Below are 21,033 nucleotides of genomic sequence, written 5' to 3'. Positions count from 1 at the left end.
GTTCTTCTAAAAAATAGAAGAAGAAGAAATAATCAAACTTCTAAAAAGTAGCAAAATCAAAAAGTATTGTTTTTTTCGAAGTTATCGTCTACAAGATCAAGTTATCGTCACCAAATATTTGAAGAATGCAAGGTGCATTATGGGCAACCCTCCAAGAAACTCATACAATGGACATGATAAAAGAATGTGGTTCATAGTTTGAGTCTCACTAAATTGCAATTGAGAGTATGACATAATTCAATGATTATTTTTGATCATATATAGGCTAACCAAAAATTCTATTCATAGAATATTCGTAAAAATAGACAAAACCTAGTTCCACAGTGCAGGATGGTTGCTTGGCTGACTCAGACTTTGCGCAAATACATCAAATAATAGCAAAATCAAAAAGTATTGTCTTTTTTCGAAGTTATCGTCTACAAGATCAAGTTATCGTCACCAAATATTTGAAGAATAATAACATACTAATAGATAACCAATTTGGGTTTAGGGATGACCGCAACTCTTCCATCTGTTTCTTCCAGCTCAGTGATTATTTGAGACAGGGCATAAATAATAACAAATATATCCTATTACTATTTATTGACCTGGCAAAGGCATTTGACTCTATTGATCATGATCTTCTGATAAATAAACTAAAGGCCATAGGAATTACTGGTGTAGCACATGATTGGGCCAAAAGTTTTCTGTCGAACCGCCGCCAATTGGTATCCATTGGAGAAGTAGAAAGCAACGTACAAGACATTAGATATGGTGTGGTCCCCCTTGGTCCGATTCTATTCCTGGTTTACATCAATAATATCATTCAGGAAAATATGTCTGGGAAAATGATGCTTTTTGCTGACGACACCGCAATCTATTTTGAGGGGGACAGCTGGGAGCATGTCTACAGAATTGCTTCAAGTGAGCTGAGGCAATTGAAAAGTTGGTTCAATACAAATATACTCAGTATGAACACTAAAAAGACGAAAATGTTTGCCTATTTTTCTACGTGACAGCCGTGCTCCTCCTACCAACATTAAACTGAGGGTTCATACATGCGGTGCTGATTGGTGTGACGATTGCAGCTGTGATGTGATAGAAACCGTGTCTGATTACAAATACCTAGGTATATGCATAGATAGTCGACTGACATTGAGCACTCATGTTAGATATCTCAATAGTAGGTTGAGGAAGATGATTTATGTGTTCAGCAAGCTGAGGGGAATCTTAAGTATAAATCACCTGAGAACCGTTTATTTTGCATATGTTCAGTCTGTCTTGTCCTATGGTATTGTTTTATGGGGAGGTGCGCCCAAAACCTTAATAGATGAATTATCAGTCACCCAGAAAACAATTATAAAAGCTGGCCTTGGCCTTTGCAGGAGATTTCCATCTGATTAGTTGTTCCTGACTTTTGATGTTTCCAGAATTAGGCAACTCTTCATCAAGGCAGTTCTTTTGTACATGTCTACTTCAATTCAGAGTCTAATCACCCTCATTTTACTAGGCATGCGCGATTTCATCACTCGGGTCTCCCGCGTAACTTACGCTCAGTTTGCGACAGGAATATATGATTTCTGTGTCACACCATTATGAATAATATTCCTCATAATTTGGAAGCCAATTGCGCTTGGGATCAAGAAAAATAATTTACAAATACCTTATTTGGTTTTTGCGGATGATCTTGCAATAATGGCAGACTCGGGCGAAGTTGCAATAAAACAAATAGAAACTTTGAAAGAATGTGCAGAAAAAGTTGGCTTACAAATATCCTTCGAAAAAACAGTGTTCACAACCACAAACCTAGAAGTTACCAGACTACAAACTAAATATAGAACAATCAACAGGGTTCCAGGTTTTAAATATTTAGGAGAGGTTATTTCGGAGAGATTATCACAACAGGATAGAGTAAAGAAAGCTCGTAAAGGCCTAGGGCTGGTGCAATCCATTTACAATAAAAAATACTTGTCTCTTCACACTAAGATTAGACATTATAAGTTTTATTTTACAAAATTGTTACGTTGTGCTGCTTGCATTTTGTGCCCTTTTTAAATATTATAATCATGTATAATTTGGCGAAATAAACTCAATTCAATTCAAGATTCTCATCGATATACGAGGTGTGTTCAAAAAGTAAGGTGACTTTTTTAACTTCGTGGGCAACACTTATTTGTAGAACAAGCTAGAAATATCAAAATTGTAGGCTAGGACTATTTCGAGAATTTATTGAAAGTTGATAAATTGAAGTGAATTAATGATAGAAGACAGGAGAAATCTATAGAATATTCTTTAAAAATAGAATCTGTTAACAAGAAGTTTCTCTTACAATAGATAGCTAAACACTATTAATAATAATAATATGTTAATAATCTAAATAATATTAATATAATGAATCTCTAGTGAATTATTGCTTTTTGTGATATAATACAAAATTGATATTCAAAAGAAGGGTAAAACCTATCTCAATGGGGGCATGGGACGGTCAAGCGAGAACAATACAACTGTGAGACCCTTTGGCAGGTAATTTTAGCACATTTTCGACCCTTGTGCAATGAAGCGTATGCCCCCATCCTGTTAAGTTTAGTGACATTATTCCACACTTAGACTTTTACTCAGGGGTTCCCATTTCCGTGTTCTATACAGGTCCATCAAAGTTATAATTTCCAACTATTAGACAGTCTATACTCTGTAGCTTTTGGTATAACATGGAGTTCATGCAGAGCTTATCAAGATGCGACAAAGATCTAAGCTGTAAAGGCATATAACAGTGTAGTAAAAACCCTGCAATTAAATTGTGTGTTTCACGCAATAAATGATTTTAGTATGACTATGACGATTTTATAACTCGTATCAGGTTATCAGAGATGTACATATTGTTTCAAAACAGAATTTTCAAGTCATTCTTATTAAATTTAGAAAAATAGTTGAATTCCATCATTATGGAACACAAAGCCTATTGTAATATTATTTGAGCCTATTCTAATAATATCAAATAACTAATTTCTTATTAGTGCTAGTTGATATTTTTTAAACGATTATCATGTCGAGTTGTAAGTTGCGGACCAGAGTGTTGGATTTTACAGTAGGTTTTGAAAATACATTTTCTGCTCTAAACCTATCTGGATGGGGGCATTAAAAGATCTATTGCTTGAGAATTGACATGGGTTGACAGTTATTGTTTCCCATTTCACCGGCGTTGGAGGAGGGGTATTGTTCTCTCTTGGCCGTTCCATGCCCCCATCCAGATAGGTTTTACCCCAAAAGAATATACCTCTGTCCATAAAATAAAATCAACTAGTCCCTCTCAAGTTGTATCCCATATTATTCTCAATAAATAATAAAATCTATAATATTACACACATTATCAATCACCAAAGCCAGGAGGCTTTTTGAGGTAATCAACACAGCCATATTAACAACAATAACATCATAATATGAAGCATAGCAGTTCAAAGGGTTTTGCAAAGAAAATATTGTCGTTTTGTTGTTGAAGAGGTGATCATTTAATAAAAATTTGATTGTCATGAAGATAGGATCATCAGAATGGATCTTTTCACATTTGAGGAGACTGCTATAGGCTACATTCATAACTGAACACATTACACATGACTATGAGTCTAATAATTACTCAATGCTTAAATTTAATGGGCTAACAATTAATTTTATAAATCAGATGAACCTTGAATCATGTATGAATCTCCCAACAAGACAATCTCTCTGTGTTGTGGGATTGAATGGATAATTATCGATTTACTAGCAGTCTACAACTAAACATTTTCAATATGACTGTGAGTCTAATAATGACTATTCAGACATGATTCCTCAAGAACACTATAAACTGGCGGACTTGGTTGATATATGACAGTTCTGAGGCTCATTGGTGTCTTGAAGAATATCAGGTACCGTACCTATGTTCTCCCATAGAAGACAAATACTATATGTAATTGCAATTAATGTGGATTGCATCTAATTTTACGAATTTACAATTGAAAAGGCATGAATATTCTTTACATAACGAGAGTGGGAAAGCTCCATGCAAGACCAAGTTTCAAGAAAAAATCATTAGAAACTCACCAACTTGTTGCTTTGATTGCTGCAAATTAATATTTCTGGATAAGTAAATATAAGGAGAGGAAAGTATCTGGAAGATGGAGAAAGACATAGACTCAACTTGCATGCAATTGCACTTATTATTCCCAATTGATGTTTCGATCTGCTAAGTGCTAACCTTCATGTCATCCTCGTCAGTACACAAAACTTTAAATCTTCTATTCAGTTGGAATTTACTGAATTAAGTTACAATAGATTATATAATTTCACAAACGAGCAACTGACTCCAATCATAGATTTATCTTGATCGATTGAGGAACAAAAAATGTCAATACAACTGATAAGACTACTTATTCAATTATTTTTCAACTGTATGGACTTTATTATGTGCCTTCAAAGTATATAAATCAGCACATTAAAAGTCACATAATTCATAATTCTAGTGTATCAAATCAAAGTCATAATTCCAGTTTTACATTAATTTATGGTTTATTCCTGTAAAGTGCTATTTTGTTTTGTATAAAGTGCTATGGGTCTTCTTAAACTAAGTGGAATTTATCATATTTTATAAATAAAAATCTCACAATTTTTTCTTCATAGGCTTTCCCCCAGTGTGTTTTCAGATTTGTTTCTTCAAATCATTTGAACGAGAACATTTATGGTCACAAAATTCGAAACTAAAAGGTTCTTAACCTGTATGTGTTCGAATATGTACTTTCAAATTACCTGAAGTAGCACATTTAAAGTCACAAAATTCGCAACTAAATGGTTTTTCACCAGTGTGTGATCTGATATGTATTCTCAATTGGCCTGAAGTAGCACATTTGAAGTTACAAAGGTCACAACTAAATGGTTTTTCACCTGTATGTGTTCTGAAATGTAATTTCAAGCTAGATTTCAGACTGCATTTATAGTCACACATCTCACAACTAAAAGGCTTTTCTCCAGTGTGTCTTCTCATATGTATTTTCAAATTGTTTGAAGTAGCACATTTAAAGTCACAAAGGTCACAACTGAATGGTTTCTCACCTGTATGTGTTCTGAAATGTTTTTTTAAATTGTTTGAAGTAGCACATTTGTAGTCACAAAATTCGCAACTAAATGGTTTTTCACCAGTGTGTGATCTGATATGTATTCTCAATTGGCCTGAAGTAGCACATTTGAAGTTACAAAGGTCACAACTGAATGGTTTCTCACCTGTATGTGTTCTGAAATGTTTTTTTAAATTGTTTGAAGTAGCACATTTGTAGTCACAAAATTCGCAACTGAATGGTTTTTCACCTGTATGTGTTCTGTTATGTATTTTCATATAGTCTGAAGTAGCACATTTGTAGTCACAAAAGTTACAACTAAATGGTTTTTCACCTGAATGTTTTCTAATATTATGTGCCTTCAAAGTACCTGAATTTGCACATTTATAGTCACATAATTTACAACAAAATGGTTTTTCACCTGTATGTGATCTGATATGTATTTTCAAATAGCTTGAAGTGGTACATTTGAAGTTACAAAGGTCACAACTGAATGGTTTCTCACCTGTATGTGTTCTGATATGTTCTTTCAAATAGTCTGAATATGAACATTTGTAGTCACAAAATTCGCAACTAAATGGTTTTTCACCAGTGTGTGTTCTGATATGTCTCTTCAATTGTCTTGAAGTAGCACATTTAAAGTTACAAAGGTCACAATTGTATGGTTTCTCACCTGTATGTGTTCTGATATGAGCTTTCAATGTGGCTGAAATAGCACATTTGTAGTCACAAAATTTGCAACTAAATGGTTTCACACCTGAATGTGTTCTGATATGAACTTTCAAATTGGCTGAAATAGCACATTTGTAGTCACATAATTTACAACTGAATGGTTTTTCACCTGTATGTGATCTGATATGTACTTTCAAATGGTTTGAATTAGCACATTTGTAGTGACAAAATTCGCAACTGAATGGTTTTTCAACTGTATGTGTTCTGATATGTATTTTCATATAGTCTGAAGTAGCACATTTATAGTCACAGATCTCACAACTAAAAGGCTTTTCCTTAGTGTGTCTTCTAATGTGTCTTTTCAAAGCAGTAATCGATGGAGTTTCATAGCTGCTGTCATCACAGCTGTAGAGCTTGGTCTCTTCACCAGCCACAGGTGGCTCAGTGCACTCCTCAACTGGAGAGATAGGATGTGCATCCACTCCACCCACTTCTGTTGCATTGTCAGTGCCGCTGATAGAAGGCCACATCTCTGCTTCACTCTTCACTGTGCCAAAGTTAATTTCTTCTGAAATGTCTTCTACATCTTGGGAATCTACAAAAAACATACAACATTACTTCAGAAGATACAACAAACTATTCTTGAACAGTGTTTATCAGCTTCAATTTGAAAGCTAATTTGATTCAAGTATGTGTTGTCAAATACATTTCTTCGATATGCCAAACAAGACACAGTTATATCTTACCTTCTTCTTTGATGAATATTAGATTGTAGCCAGGGATTAAATAATGTTGTTGGCTGAAGTCATTATCGGTTGGAGCGAAAGCAGTGCTGAACTCTGGCGCTGGTTCTTGGCTGCTATCTACTGCAACTATCGCCATCTGCAAATATATCCACATCACATCACTGTTCATACACAAACTGTGGAACTATGATCAAATGAGAGCAGAGTTTGGGAACAAGCATTTGATTGCTAAGTCAACATACAAACTCTTAAATTTATAACTCTGGAAATATATGTTGATTAAATAGATTAGAATCATTATTTTTCCGATCACAAAATGTAAATTTTTCCCAACACTAAATCACTTCACTCCCCACCACAAACACTTTCCCTAATGTGACATAAGAAATAAGATATTGACAGAATTGTAGAGGCTTATTAATCTGACTGCTAATTGTCAAGTGGTTTAAAATAGATTTATCGAGTAATTCAAACATGAATGATGGATGAATAGTATTATTTGAGGAATACAGGAGTAGTTGTGAAATAAAAACTATGGTTGGCTACTAACGTGCATGGTAGGACATGCATGATGAATATGTGTATACACACATTTCGTCATGCATTGTGTCATCACAGCAGAAGGCTTTGAGAAAAATTATTGAGGTTGGCTTTTCGTATCATTGACTTTCGTGGTTTATTTCTTCTTCACTTCTTTTTTTCTCCACTATTTGAGGTTTAATTATTTTTGTATCATAATAATTTGTGATTCAGTGGTTTATTTTTTGTTATTGGTTGTTTATTTCATGTTAGAAGCCTCTTGCTGATGACAAAACAGGCAAAATGAATATGTGTTTACACACAAGTTCATCAGGCATGTCCTGATGTTTTAAAATAGAATTGCAATAGAACAGTGCTCATTAATAGAATGTATTTGTCGATTGATTCATTATTGATTCGAATTGTGTATTGTTGTCCTGCTTAATGTCAAAACTCTCACAAAATGCCACTTTTCTCTCCAGCAGACAGCCACATTCACCATCCAATTCACCCTGCAATCATCATATCACTGCAATATTGATAGCCAGTAGAAACATCATACTATTGCTATCACTGTAATACACTGCCTATCAGTTTATATTGAAACGGGATTTTTATTTCACCTATTTATTTTATGTATTGTTGATATATGTCACACTCTTTGATTGCTTTGTGTATTATGTATTGCCAGTGAAGCTTTAGATGCAAACACAAACAATGACAAGAATTAAATAAGAAAAATTAGTTGTTACAACCATCAATCGAATAGATCATGTGGTAATAAGGAAAAGATTCTCATCCTCCATAATAGACACTAGGAGCTGTAGAGGGCCAAATTGTGACTCGGATCACTATTTAGTGAGGGCAGTCCTCAAAGAGAAAATAAGTGACTGCAGGAAAAATAAAATACAGCCGAGATAATGAAATTTAGAAAATTTAAAAAATGAAAGGCACAAGGAAATATATAGAAACAGAATACATGAGGAAATCAGGAGTAGAGGTGAAAGAGAAACCGTTGAAGAGAACTGGAAAGTCATAAGAGAATCGGTAAAGTGGCAAAGGAAATTCTAGGTCAGGTGAATAGAGCGGGTAGAACGGAATGGTTTGATGATGATTGCAGAGTAGCTATAGAAAGAAAGAACGCTGCACGTATGAGGATGATACAAAAGGAAACCAGAATGAACTATTAAAATTATAAAAACAAAAGGAGAATAGCTGATAAAATCTGCAGAAGAAAAAAGAGAGTAAAATGAAGCGGGGTTTGGAATATATTGAGGAAATGAGTAGAGTGAGTGAAACCAAGAAGTTCTCTTAGCGTTAACTAAAATGAGGAAAGGATTCCAACCAAAAATTATGGTATGCCGTAGAAATGATGGGAAAGTGGTTAGTGAGGAAAACATGATGGATAGATGGGCGGAATATTTTGAAGAGACTCTGAACTGTGCACATATTGAAGATATAGATGAAAATAAGGATGAAATGCAAGTACAAATAGGAAACGATGTTACTAACCCTCCAGCAATCCAAGAGATAATGCAGGTGGCAAAACAAATGAAAAATGGTAAGGCACCAGGAGAGGATGCTATCATGGCAGAAATGATCAAAGAAGGAGGACAAACTCTTTTCGAAAGTTTGCATTACCTGATAGTTCTAATATGGAGAGAGGAAGTGATGTCTGAAGAATGGAGAGGGGGTATTATTCATCCGATTTTTAAGGGAGGAGACAAAATGGAGTGCCAGAATTATAGAGGGATTACCCTGTTGAATATCGTATATAATATTTTCTCTGCAATCATAAGAAATAGACTGGAGCCATATTCAGAAAATATACTTGGTGAATACCAGTGTGGCTTTCGCAGAGATAGGGGTACAACTGACCAGATTTTTGTAATAAAACAGATAATAGAAAAATTCTATGAGCATGGAATAGATGTGCACTGCCTTTTCATTGATTTTAAGCAAGCCTTTGATAGTCTCATCAGGCCTAAGCTGTGTCAGATACTCAAGAGTTTTGGTATTCCGAGTAAGCTTGTTAACCTCATCACAATGATAATGGCTGCTTCTACAGCCAGAGTGAAGATGGGGAATAGGCTGAGCAGAAGCTTTCATTTTAATGCTGGTGTAAAGCAGGGTGATGGGATCTCAGCAGTACTGTTCGACATTGCTCTCCAGAAAGCTATTGAAAGGGTGGGTCAGAGCTAGCTGACCGCGGATATAAGGAGGGTACCGATGGCGCACCATCTTCCGCGCATCGAGAGGACTCTTACCACCTCTGGCGGCGGCGCAACTCCATCCCCTCTACTTTGGGAGAGTATATAAACGCCGGACGAGCCCCAGACCACAGCATTCCACTCCCAACCTTCCTGCTCCTTGTACAGCGGCCCGTTGGCTGCCGTACGTCCCTGACCTCCAGTCCTGGTACAGCGGCCCGTTGGCTGCCGTACGTCCCTGTCCACCTCTCCTGATACAGTGGCCCGTTGGCTGCCGTACGTCCCTCTCCTCTCATCCTCCCAGGGCACAGCGGCCCGTTGGCTGCCGTCCCTTTCCACCTATCCTCCAGGGCACAGCGGCCCGTTGGCTGCCGTCCCTAACCTTCCATTCTCCCAGGGCACAGCGGCCCGTTGGCTGCCGTCCCAATCCTTCCATCCTCCCAGGGGACAGCGGCCCGTTGGCTGCCGTCCCTATCCTTCCATCCTCCCAGGGCACAGCGGCCCGTTGGCTGCCGTCCCTTTCCACCTATCCTCCAGGGCACAGCGGCCCGTTGGCTGCCGTCCCTATCCTTCCATCCTCCCAGGGCACAGCGGCCCGTTGGCTGCCGTCCCTATCCTTCCAGCCTCCCAGGGCACAGCGGCCCGTTGGCTGCCGTCCTTCCAGTCTATCCTTCCTCTTCCTACTATACTGGAGCGGAACCGAGGCCGTAAGGCCAATACAAAATTACCTCGAAGTGGTGTCATCAGAGTAGAGAGCGACCTTTATGCCGTCAGAAGCACCAGGAGGTGCTGTCCACGCCAGCTAAGGCACAAAGAAGGAAGAAGAGGAACTTCGACTTGCCTCCTTTCCCCGCCCACATTACGACTGAGCTAAGTCGACCAGGGGCAACACCTGGGTATCAATCACCCACCTCTGAAGCTACTCAGGGTGTACGTGATAATGTGCAATGCCGATGGCGTGGTAATAATGGCTAGAAGTGTGGCTTGCTTGAAAGAAGTTTATAAAATCCTGGAATTTGAGGCACAAAAAGTCGGACTGGTTGTAAATGAGAACAAGAGTAAATATTCGTGTGTGTCAGCAGTCAAGTCCAGAGTACCAAGAAATATATACCGTACGTGAATAACAAAAAGTTTGCAGGTGTAGAGAACTTCAAGTATCTAGGATGCCCTAGAATAAATGCCACAGGTAATAATGCTTATATAAAAAAAGGATTTAAGCAGCTAATAGGGCCTACCATGCCAATGTCAGATTATTTAATATGGTCTGCCTCAAGGCACTGTTTTATCACCAATACTTTTCCAAATTTATATTAATGATTTTCTTAAAGTTGACATTGGGAACTGCTCAATCGTATCCTTTGCTGATGATACCGCTCTCACTTTCACTGGCAATTCCTGGGAGGACGTGCGCCTTAGCGCAGAAAATGGTCTCAGAGTAGCACAATCATGGCTCGATGAACATCTGCTTACTTTAAATGCTTCTAAAAGCGTATTCATGACTTTCTCACCCAATGCCCAAACGCAACCTCATGAAATAGAAAGTATTAAAATACACCAAGTAAACTGCAATTGTCAACAATCAACAAATCACTGCTTTTGTCCTGAAATTCAAAAAAAGGACCGAGTAAAATACCTGGGAATACTGTTGGATCCATATCTGAGATGGAATATTCATATAAACAGCATGTGTTTAAAAATAAAATTTCTAATATAATTATAAATTTCATCAAATTAGAGAACTAAATAACTTGAAAATAGCTCGATTAATCTACTTCTCTTATGCACAAGCTGTCTTACAATATGGAATAAGAGCTTGGGGTGCAGCCTTGAACACACATTTTGAAAAACTTTTCATAATTCAAAAATATATTATTAAAACAATTCTAGGCAAACCCAGACTTTATCCTACAAGCGATCTTTTCAATGAATTCAAAGTACTAACTGTTCGACAGCTGTACATAAAAAAAATGATAATATATATTAAGAAGAATAAAAATAAATTTCTTCTTCGTGAAAGAAACTTGAATTTAAATTTACGTCCTATTAGAGAAACATTCCATCAAGAGAGGATGGATTTGAATGTATGTAGAAGACAATTCACTTACTTATCACAGAGGATAATAAATCTTGTTCCTACTCATTTTGTTGCCAATACAAGCCGGAGCAAAAAACTAAATTGCGAGATTGAGGAATGGATAAGATCAAATAAAACTGAAGAAAAAATCTTCTAAGCACCAACTGTTTCTTGTTTTTATGTTTTGTTTTTTTTTATCATAGAATAATAATTATTGTGTTTTACTAACTTTTATCTAATTTAATCTACAAATTTATATTTGTGTGTAAGTTCCACTAATCTTTGTTCTTATTTTGGTTTAATTTCTTAGTTTATATTGAATAAATATATTACTGCAACTTAGGTCTACGCACAGGTTTTACCTTGTAGGCTACTCCTTAAACATAGATGGACATAAAAAAAATATACTGCAGTTTTGGGATCATTTTATATATTTGATAGTATTTTTCTTGTATTTTTTTATATGTTATAATATTAGATTATTATAATTGTGTATTTTTTTTGAGAAATAAATTTGAATTTGAATTTAAAAGTAATTTGGTCGACAGAAGCACCAAGATAACAATATATGGAACATTGGTGCGTCCAGTGGCAACATATGCAGCAGAAACTGGGTGATGAATATGGCTGACGAAAATGCTTTAAAAATCCATATTAAGAAGAATCTATGGTCCCGTTCAGGTTAATAAGCAGCAATAGCGAATAAGAAAAAATGAAGAAGTAGAAATATTAATAAAAGGAGAAAATATAGTGCGCTTTGTTAAGGCCCAAAGAATAAGGTGGCTGGGACGTGTGATGAGGATGAGTGAGACTAGAATGCCAAAAATAGCAAGTTGCACAGCAGACAAAAAAAAGGTAGGCCAAGGAACAGGTGGGTGGACCAAGTGATGGATGACCTGAGAAGGATGGAGGTGAGAGGATGGAAAGAAAGAGCCATGAACAGAGAGGAATGGAAGCGTGTTGTGGGGGAGGCCAGGGCTCACCTAGGGCTGTAGCGCCGGATTAAGAAAAAGAAAGAATTAGTTGTTACATACCTGAGTAGTAGTTGGGGCTTCCTCTGAGGTTATTGGCTCCTGTTTGACGTTATTTGTTGTCAATTGAAGTTCTGCAAATCCATCTTCTTGCTTCTCTCTCTTGATCTGTAGACCGAGGACAAGATTGGTCTTATTTGTTAACTTGATTTACAGATAAGGAAAGATTCAAAAAACCACAAACAACTACTTTTGATGAGCACTTATTGAAATACTTTTGGTGAATTTTTGGATAAGATATAGTGAGTTTCAACCTGGACTATCATCATTAATTGGAAGTGTTGATGTTAACTGTAGAAAATACTACAGTTTTGGAGTGAATATCACTATCACTATCGATGACTCTTGTCAGAGTATTACCATAGAGAAAATATAGCATAAGAGGATATCCCATGGTATAAGACGTTTATGTTCCAAATTTCACTGTTAATTCAAGCCAATATTCCTTGTAGTTATTTTTGTGAAGCTATGTGACACTTGTAGTCTCTCATGCTGTGCCATTCTTACACTCTCAGTATAAGACCAAAACAGTAATAATAGACAGTAGTCGACTGTAATTGGCTTGAGTTAACAAAACCGAAATGATATTTAGAACATAAACGACCTATACCATGTTATTTCTTCTTATATTATTTTCTCTATGGTATTACTGCATGATTTGGAGAATGCATAACTTCTTCTATCTATTACAAACAGATGGTGCGCTAATGAAATGCATTTGTTACTTATATAGTACAATGATAGTTGAATCTCATATTTCTCTCAACATGGTTTTTGACTCTCATATTTCTCTTCACATCATTTTCGAATAGACGTATCATATTTCTCTCCACATGATTTCATTTGAGAATCAACAATAAATGAATTAGAAGAAAGGATAGAATTTAAAAAGCTACATGACAAACCAAGCAATATAGCTAATTTTACATCTGTCATCCTCACGGAGTAAATACTTTGTAAATGCAATTACTTGCCTGATGAATAGCTGTGTTGCTATGTGAAGGTTCATTCTTCATCTCAATGTCAATTCGTTCAAATGGACTATCATGTTCCACAATTTCAATCTGAAACACAGAGACAAAGTTTTTACATCTGAATTATTAGAATTGAGATATGACTTTGTAGATTCTAACACACTCAATTTCAAAGAATGATAGGAGAATTTGATCAATCAATGAGAGAGAAAATAGGAGTGAGAGAGAAAGAATTGATTCTATTTGCTTATGATGCCGAATGGGTTTTTTGCTTGTGCTTAGGTATTGGAAAGTGTGACAGTGATTTGATGAGATGATGAAGCATCCATGCCTAACTGCGGGATTCGAAGCCACGACCACATGGCTCTAGCAAACTGAAGGGTGCAACGCCTTAGTCGTCTCGGCTATCCTGACCGGCAACAACCATAGTTGACAGATGAAGAATTGCTTGACAGGCATTCATGACATGATAGATTTGAACCAGTTCTAAAATATTTATTACCTGTGAATAGATTTCTGATTTAGATTTTTGAGATGTCATCCACCATCTTGAGCACAACTTTGGCGATCTTTCCACCTGAAATTAATGTTATGCAATCAACTGACAATTTTGTTATTGGGTAATAGATAATAATTTATATTAAAATCTAATATTTCAAGCTTGTGTGTGTCTGATGCACATACAGAATGTTCTGAAAAAGATGCCCATACGTCAGGGCGTGATTCCTCTCATCAAAAGAGAAAAAAGTTCTAATTAACATAGGTCCGATAATGCTTAGTTACCAAGTTATACAGGGTGTAAGATTTCAGTTCCCCTGCCGAAACAAAGCCCCAGCCTTGCCTACAGATCGTGCGTAAACGTTTCTTTCGTTGCAGCAAAGTGTCACTTTGCGCAATAGTTGCATAAATAACTACTGTATACATAAATGGCTGCACAGGTTAGGTCCTTGGTTCGAAGAAAATAGTTCTGATTTCCTTTGTCCTTGATACCAAAAATGATTTGGTCATGAATTTCTTCTTTGAGACGATCTTCACCTTCAAATCCGCACATGGCTGATAGTTTTTTCAAATTCGAAATGAAATCTAGGAATGACTCAAAAGTCCTTGTACTCAAGATCGGAATCTTTGTCGTTTAATAACAGGAGTTGAAGAGAGAAACGGCTTCAAAATTTTAATAAAAACTGTAAATGTTAAATCAGTGCGATATCATTTGGCACAATACCAGGAGACGGGGCAAAATTGACCTGCCCTACTCGACTATCGAAAGCACACGAATGCTACCCCTTACGGATGCTAAAAAATTTTAACAGACTGCCAATTTGTCTTCGTGAGCTGGAATATGGGAAGTTTTGTAGGCTGGTTCGAGAAAAACTTATCAACTACCCTCTCTACTCATTGAGAGATGATGAGACCAGTGGACTTGTAGACCAGTTTGAGATTGTTTAATGGGTTACTATGGCAGTCATCTACAGAGCCACACGAAACAACCTATCTGCGGCCATCTCTCGTTATTTGTGTTTTGATTGTTTTATATTTTGACGAAGTCTGTCTGGCGACTGCCGGTCATGGACTGAATATACTGAATTACTGAAAATGTTCGTAATTTTGCGTAAGTTTCAGGTCCAATACACGTAACTTACGTAATGAAAAGCCGAACCTTTTTGTCTGCACTAATGTTGTAGATTTCCGTGTGACATTCGAACCGTTCCAAGCATGAACCAATTTCAATCAATAAGCATTTTCGGACCTATGTTAATTAACACTTTTTTCTTATTTTTGTGTGAGTAATCACGCCCTGACTTATGGGCATCTTTTTTTAGAACACTCTGTATAATACGGTAGTTATAATGTAATATAATGTAATGGATACGTTAATCAATACAAATACAATGCATATATCTACATACATAAAATACAATGCTCAACTTGCAGATGTCGTATGTTCATGCCTCCTCATGAATTGTCCCCATTATCAGCCGCCTACCCTGCCCGAACAAAAACAGCAAGTTTTGTTACGTAGTGCATTTTCCTCATAAGAAAAAATGCATATCATAAACATGCTGAAAATTTTTGCTTTTATGGTAAGGCTGCCAGGTTGGCCTCTGGTGGTTGAAACCTACTGGTCTCCAAAGCCAACTTTATATGACTATATTTATGAGCTAACATTATAAAATAGACATAACTACCTACTTCACTGAAAAAAAATGAAAGTGACAAAGCACTTATCATGTTCCTATCCTATTTGAATTTTGTATACTTTCTGTAACTATAATCTATTAATGGACATTCAAATATCATTTAGCCCTTGGTTGAGGTTAGGTTTTAAAATTTTCAAGAATGATTTATAGGTAACTTATATATTGTGTAAGTCTGAATTACTTACCGGAACACTCATAACTAATGATAGAATTAAACTGATTATCAAGGTATTTTTATATATTTAAATTCAAATTTTTAATAATAACAAATTCTGCCTGACACTAAAATAATGAGGGTCACAGATCGCAGAAAACCACATTTGACACACACGCGTCGGGAGACAACCACTCGGACGACGGAGCGCTCGGTCGACGTTGTAAGCAAACCATTCACTACTCTGTCGACGTTGTTAACAAAGTTTACACAGCATCGCCTACTAGATCTACATAGCCAGAACATACAGCCGATCAGCTGTTCAAAAGCGTACACTTCAACCCGTGTTTACATTAAATCCCTATGTCGAATGGAATTTTCATGATAAACGTTAATAATTCAACTAATAACTACTTTTTCGAATAAAGGGTTGTTATTTTATTTTACCAATACAATTATCCTTCATCATGAATTTCAAGGGTAGTAATCATTGATTGTGTTCATGGGAGGTTGCGGTACATGTACGATTTCGACCAAGGACACAAAAATGCGTTCGGTGGGAGCTTTTGACAGTTCAGGTCAAAGACCTTAAAGAGATATCTCTAATGCATCTTTAAAGTCTTTGGTTCAGGTACCGGTCGCCATCTTGGAACAGAGTGGAGTGGTGCATGCTCACTTGCACCACGTACATGCTCACTTGCACCGCTCGAAAAGTATGTTCCACAAAACCGGTACCGGGATCAACGCTTCTTATTGGTCGAGAGTTAAAGCGTTGGTTGTCTGCTGTTTTGTTAGGTTATGTCTTCACATTCAGAGTCTATTTATACTAAAAAAGGATGAGGCGTACGAAGTATTTTATTCCATTGATGGAATTAATTACAGAATAGTCGAAAAGCAAGAAATTCATTCATTATTGGCTGGTAAGTTTATTATTTTTCAGCTTTATTGACTATTCTACTAAACTAAGATGTGTTTATGTTATCTATTAGTCGGAATACTATATTTTGTTGATTTATTCCTACGCCAGGATGCAGGATCTATCCAGATAAATGTCTGGATAGGTAGTAGATATAAATCAAGAAACTTCAATTATTAACATTTTGCTAATATTCCATAAAACGTTTCATTCATCAACACTAATTGCTTAGAAAAAGTAGTCAAATTTTCATTGATGACAGCACAAACCATCATTAATATTATTAAAAAAAAAACTTTATAAGGAAAAACATGATTACAATATATTTTTTCAAATTATGAATAATAATTATTATTGATTCAATAATATAATAATAAATCATTTCATTTGTACACGGTATAACCATACAAATGATTGAGTATAACAAATCTATAAATAAATAAATTCAATAACAAATTCTAGCAATGACTAAATTAAACCCATGAACAAAATGTTTGGCAATAGATCAAACTAATAACAAGATCCAATTATAAATTTGCATTCAACCGCGAACAATGAAAGTACCCACGTACAATCAATAAACATTATTACTATGAATCTCTAACATTCAACAAGCTCACATTAGAAGGTACAAGGTAATTCCCAATCAATAAATCAAATAGATTCCACACATTCAAATAACTGAGTAACTTAATACATTCAACAAGTTCAGCAAATCCAATAAGTTTTTACATTCAACAAATCCACTAAACTCAAAAAGCTTAACAATTTCAGTTAATTTAACTAATTCAATTAGTTTAAACTGTAAAAACATATGATAACATAATGACAAGAAGCAATAAATTTACATAAAAAAGGTAAGAAGTTCAAATCTATATAAGCAAGTTATCAAGCACCATTGAAAGCTCGTTTGTTCCAGAAACAGTGAATATTGACTAGAAAACTTAAACCTATCATTTACACACAATGATAATATATTTTGTAACTTTTTTAATTCGACGGATTAAATATATTAGTACAATAATAATTCGGCTATCAATGACTATCACTTCAAAAAACAGCTCAAGCAACATAACTTAAAACAATGATATATACTTTGTCAAAAGTAATTTGATATAGGTGAACGCGGCCAGCAACCCCGGCCGGAACACCGAAGCATCCCTATCATACTATATATATATATATATATATATATATATATATATATATATATATATATATATATATTCAAGCAGATGACAAATTACTATCTATAGCCTTATATCTTTCTTGATAGCCTCAATACAGAACATGTAGACGTTTTTTATTTTTTCGCTATTTAGGTTGATAATAAAACTAACACTTGATCTGAAGGACTAACAATATTTTTTATGTGTTTCATCAGATACTTGATTCTCAAATTATGATAACTTCCACAATTAATGAAAAAATGCTCCAATGTCTCCAAGCCGGAGCCACACGCCAAGCACCCATTCTCCGGATTGAGATTAGTCTTTCTTCCAAATGCACACCGGTTATCGTTGGTATGCGCAACTGCGTAACACATCTCACTCTATTTATTGGCATTGGGACAGTCAATTGTTCTGCTATTATGAAATTTGGATTCAGTTTTGAATATCGTGACAAGTAAGAGAACCCAGTGCGTTCTGCTATCCACCTCTCTCAACAGTCATGAGTATTTATTCAATATAGCAGAATAAGAGTTGTTTAAATCCACCTCATCAAACCCATCGAACTCATCTGAAAACCCGGTCTTTCCACTCCAATATCCCTCAGCTGTCTCCTAATACAGTGCCACCCAATTCCCTCCTGTCATATTAGATGGCAAAGAACCTGTAACATACATAAGGTATTCTTGATTCACTCATATTAGAATTTTCAAGCTTTATTATTGATTCAATAATAAATAATTGCTGAAATGTTAAATCAGTGCGTCTTTTTGGCGATACCAATGTTCGTAATTTTGCGTAAGTTTCAGGTCCAATACACGCAACTTACGTAATGAAAAGCCGAACCTTTTTATCTGCACTAGTGTTGTAGATATCAGTGTGACTGTGACATTCGAACCGTTCCAAGCATGAACCAATTTCAATCAATAAGCATTTTCGGACCTATGTTAATTAACACATTTTTCTTCTTTTTGTGTGAGTAATCACGCCCTGACTTATGGGCATCTTTTTTTAGAACACTCTGTATAATAGTTATAATGTAATATAATATAATGGATACGTTAATCAATACAAATACAATGCATATATCTACATACATAAAATACAATGCTCAACTTGCAGATGTCGTATGTTCATGCCTCCTCATGAATTGCTCCCATTATCAGCCGCCTACCCTGCCCGAAGAAAAACAGCAAGTTCTGTTACGTAGTGCATTTTCCTCATAAGAAAAAATGCATATCATAAACATGCTGAAAATTTTTGCTTTTATGGTAGGGTTATTACATAAGGCTGCCAGGTTGGCCTCTGGTGGTTGAAACCTACTGGTCTCTAAAGCCAACTTTATATGACTATATGAGCTAACATTATAAAATAGACATAACTACCTACTTCACTGAAAAAAAAAACATGAAAGTGACAAAGCACTTATCATGTTCCTATCCTATTTGAATTTTGTATACTTTCTGTAACTAAAATCTAATAATGGACATTCAAATAATTATCATTTAACCCTTGGTTGAGGAGTTGAGGTTAGGTTTTAAAATTTTCAAGAATGGTTTATAGGTAACTTATATATTGTGTAAGTCTGAATTACTTACCGAAACACTCATAACTAATGATAGAATTAAACTGATTATTAAGGTATTTAAAAATATTTAAATTCAAATTTTTAATAATAACAAATTCTGCCTAACACTAATTATAATGAGTGTCACAGATCGCAGAAAACCACATTTGACACACACGCGTCGGGAGACAACCACTCGGACGACGGAGCGCTCGGTCGACGTTGTAAGCAAACCATTTACCACTCTGTCGACGTTGTTAACAAAGTTTACACAGCATCGCCTACTAGATCTACATGGCCAGAACATACAGCCGATCAGCTGTTCAAAAGCGTACACTTCAACCCGTGTTTACATTAAATCCCTATGTCGAATGGAATTTTTCATGAATAAACGTTAATAATTCAACTAATAACTACTTTTTCGAATAAAGGGTTGTTATTTTATTTTACCGATACAATTTTTATCCTTCATAATGAATTTCAAGGGTAGTAATCATTGATTGTGTTTATGGGAGGTTGCGGTACATGTACGATTTCGACCAAGGACACAAAAATGCGTTCGGTGGGAGCTTTTGACAGTTCAGGTCAAAGACCTTAAAGAGATATCTCTAATGCATCTTTAAAGTCTTTGGTTCAGGTACCGGTCGCCATCTTGGAACAGAGTGGCGTGGTGCATGCTCACTTGCACCGCTCGAAAAGTATGTTCCACAAAACCGGTACCGGGATCAACGCTTCTTATAGGTCGAGAGTTAAAGCACGGAAGAAGCATAAGTGTTTCTTTCATCTGTGGTTAAAGCGTTGGTTGTCTGCTGTTTTGTTAGGTTATGTCTTCACATTCAGAGTCTATATACTGAAAAAGGATGAGGCGTACGAAGTATTTTATTCCATTGATGGAATTAATTACAGAATAGTCGAAAAGCAAGAAATTCATTCATTATTGGCTGGAAAGTTTATTATTTTTCAGCTTTATTGACTATTCTACTAAACTAAGATGTGTTTATGTTATCTATTAGTCGGAATACTATATTTTGTTGATTCATTCCTACGCCAGGATGCAGGATCTATCCAGATAAATGTCTGGATAGGTAGTAGATATAAATCAAGAAACTTCAATTATTAACATTTTGCTAATATTCCATAAAACGTTTTATTCATCAACACTAATTGCTTAGAAAAAGTAGTCAAATTTTCATTGATGACAGCACAAACCATCATTAATATTATTAAAAAAAAAACTTTATAAGGAAAAACATGATTACAATATATATTTTTTCAAATTATAAATTAATAATTATTATTGATTCAATAATAAATAATTGCTGAAATGTTCATATTGAAAACACCTTCATTATTTTGTCAACGCCGATCTGTACACGATTAATTTCAAAAGTACGCGCCAAAAACGCTGAACCAGAATTCGATTTTCGTTCGGTGGGATCAAGTAGTGGTGCACCAGTCACGTGGTTTCTGGTTACTGCTCACTTCGCCGAAGCCGTACATGCACCGCAACCTCCCATGAACACAATCATTGAGTTCTCTTAATATTCTTAGTTATTGGTTAACCAATTTGTAGGTTACCCTTGTTTTAAATTAGCTTTTCCAAATTCAAACACGTATTTCAATTATTATCAAAAAATATAGAGTAAAGTTGAGTTGCTTGAGCTTTGAATTAGGCCTACCTATTGTTTTTTCAATTTTGATTACAGTATTGCTCAATTTCTATGAGAGGATTACAACCAC

General features: G+C 35.7%; 1 protein-coding gene across 3 annotated transcripts; it reads right to left on the bottom strand.

The window, feature by feature from the left end:
• Positions 1-1,633: 1,633 nt before the first annotated feature.
• Positions 1,634-19,477, bottom strand: LOC111064251 (gastrula zinc finger protein XlCGF57.1-like). 3 transcript variants are annotated; one of them, XM_039444118.1, is made up of 6 exons: positions 19,325-19,477; positions 13,792-13,866; positions 13,290-13,379; positions 12,319-12,423; positions 6,482-6,617; positions 1,634-6,330 (listed from the first exon to the last, which is right to left on the bottom strand). In XM_039444118.1, exons 1-6 carry the CDS (start codon positions 19,334-19,336, stop codon positions 4,721-4,723), a joined length of 2,028 nt encoding a protein of 675 aa, XP_039300052.1. In that variant the 5' UTR covers positions 19,337-19,477; the 3' UTR covers positions 1,634-4,720. The 3 variants fall into 3 exon arrangements, with proteins under 3 accessions (XP_039300052.1, XP_039300051.1, XP_039300053.1); XM_039444117.1 differs by lacking the exon at positions 19,325-19,477 and adding an exon at positions 15,673-15,840; XM_039444119.1 differs by lacking the exons at positions 13,792-13,866; positions 19,325-19,477 and adding an exon at positions 15,673-15,840.
• Between the last annotated feature and the right edge of the window lie 1,556 nt (positions 19,478-21,033).

The sequence above is a fragment of the Nilaparvata lugens genome, unplaced genomic scaffold (genome assembly GCF_014356525.2).
Source record: "Nilaparvata lugens isolate BPH unplaced genomic scaffold, ASM1435652v1 scaffold284_1_2, whole genome shotgun sequence".
Lineage (NCBI taxonomy): Eukaryota > Metazoa > Arthropoda > Insecta > Hemiptera > Delphacidae > Nilaparvata > Nilaparvata lugens.
The sequence above is the reverse complement of the archived record's forward strand: the minus strand, read 5'-3'. Positions and strand labels throughout refer to the sequence as shown.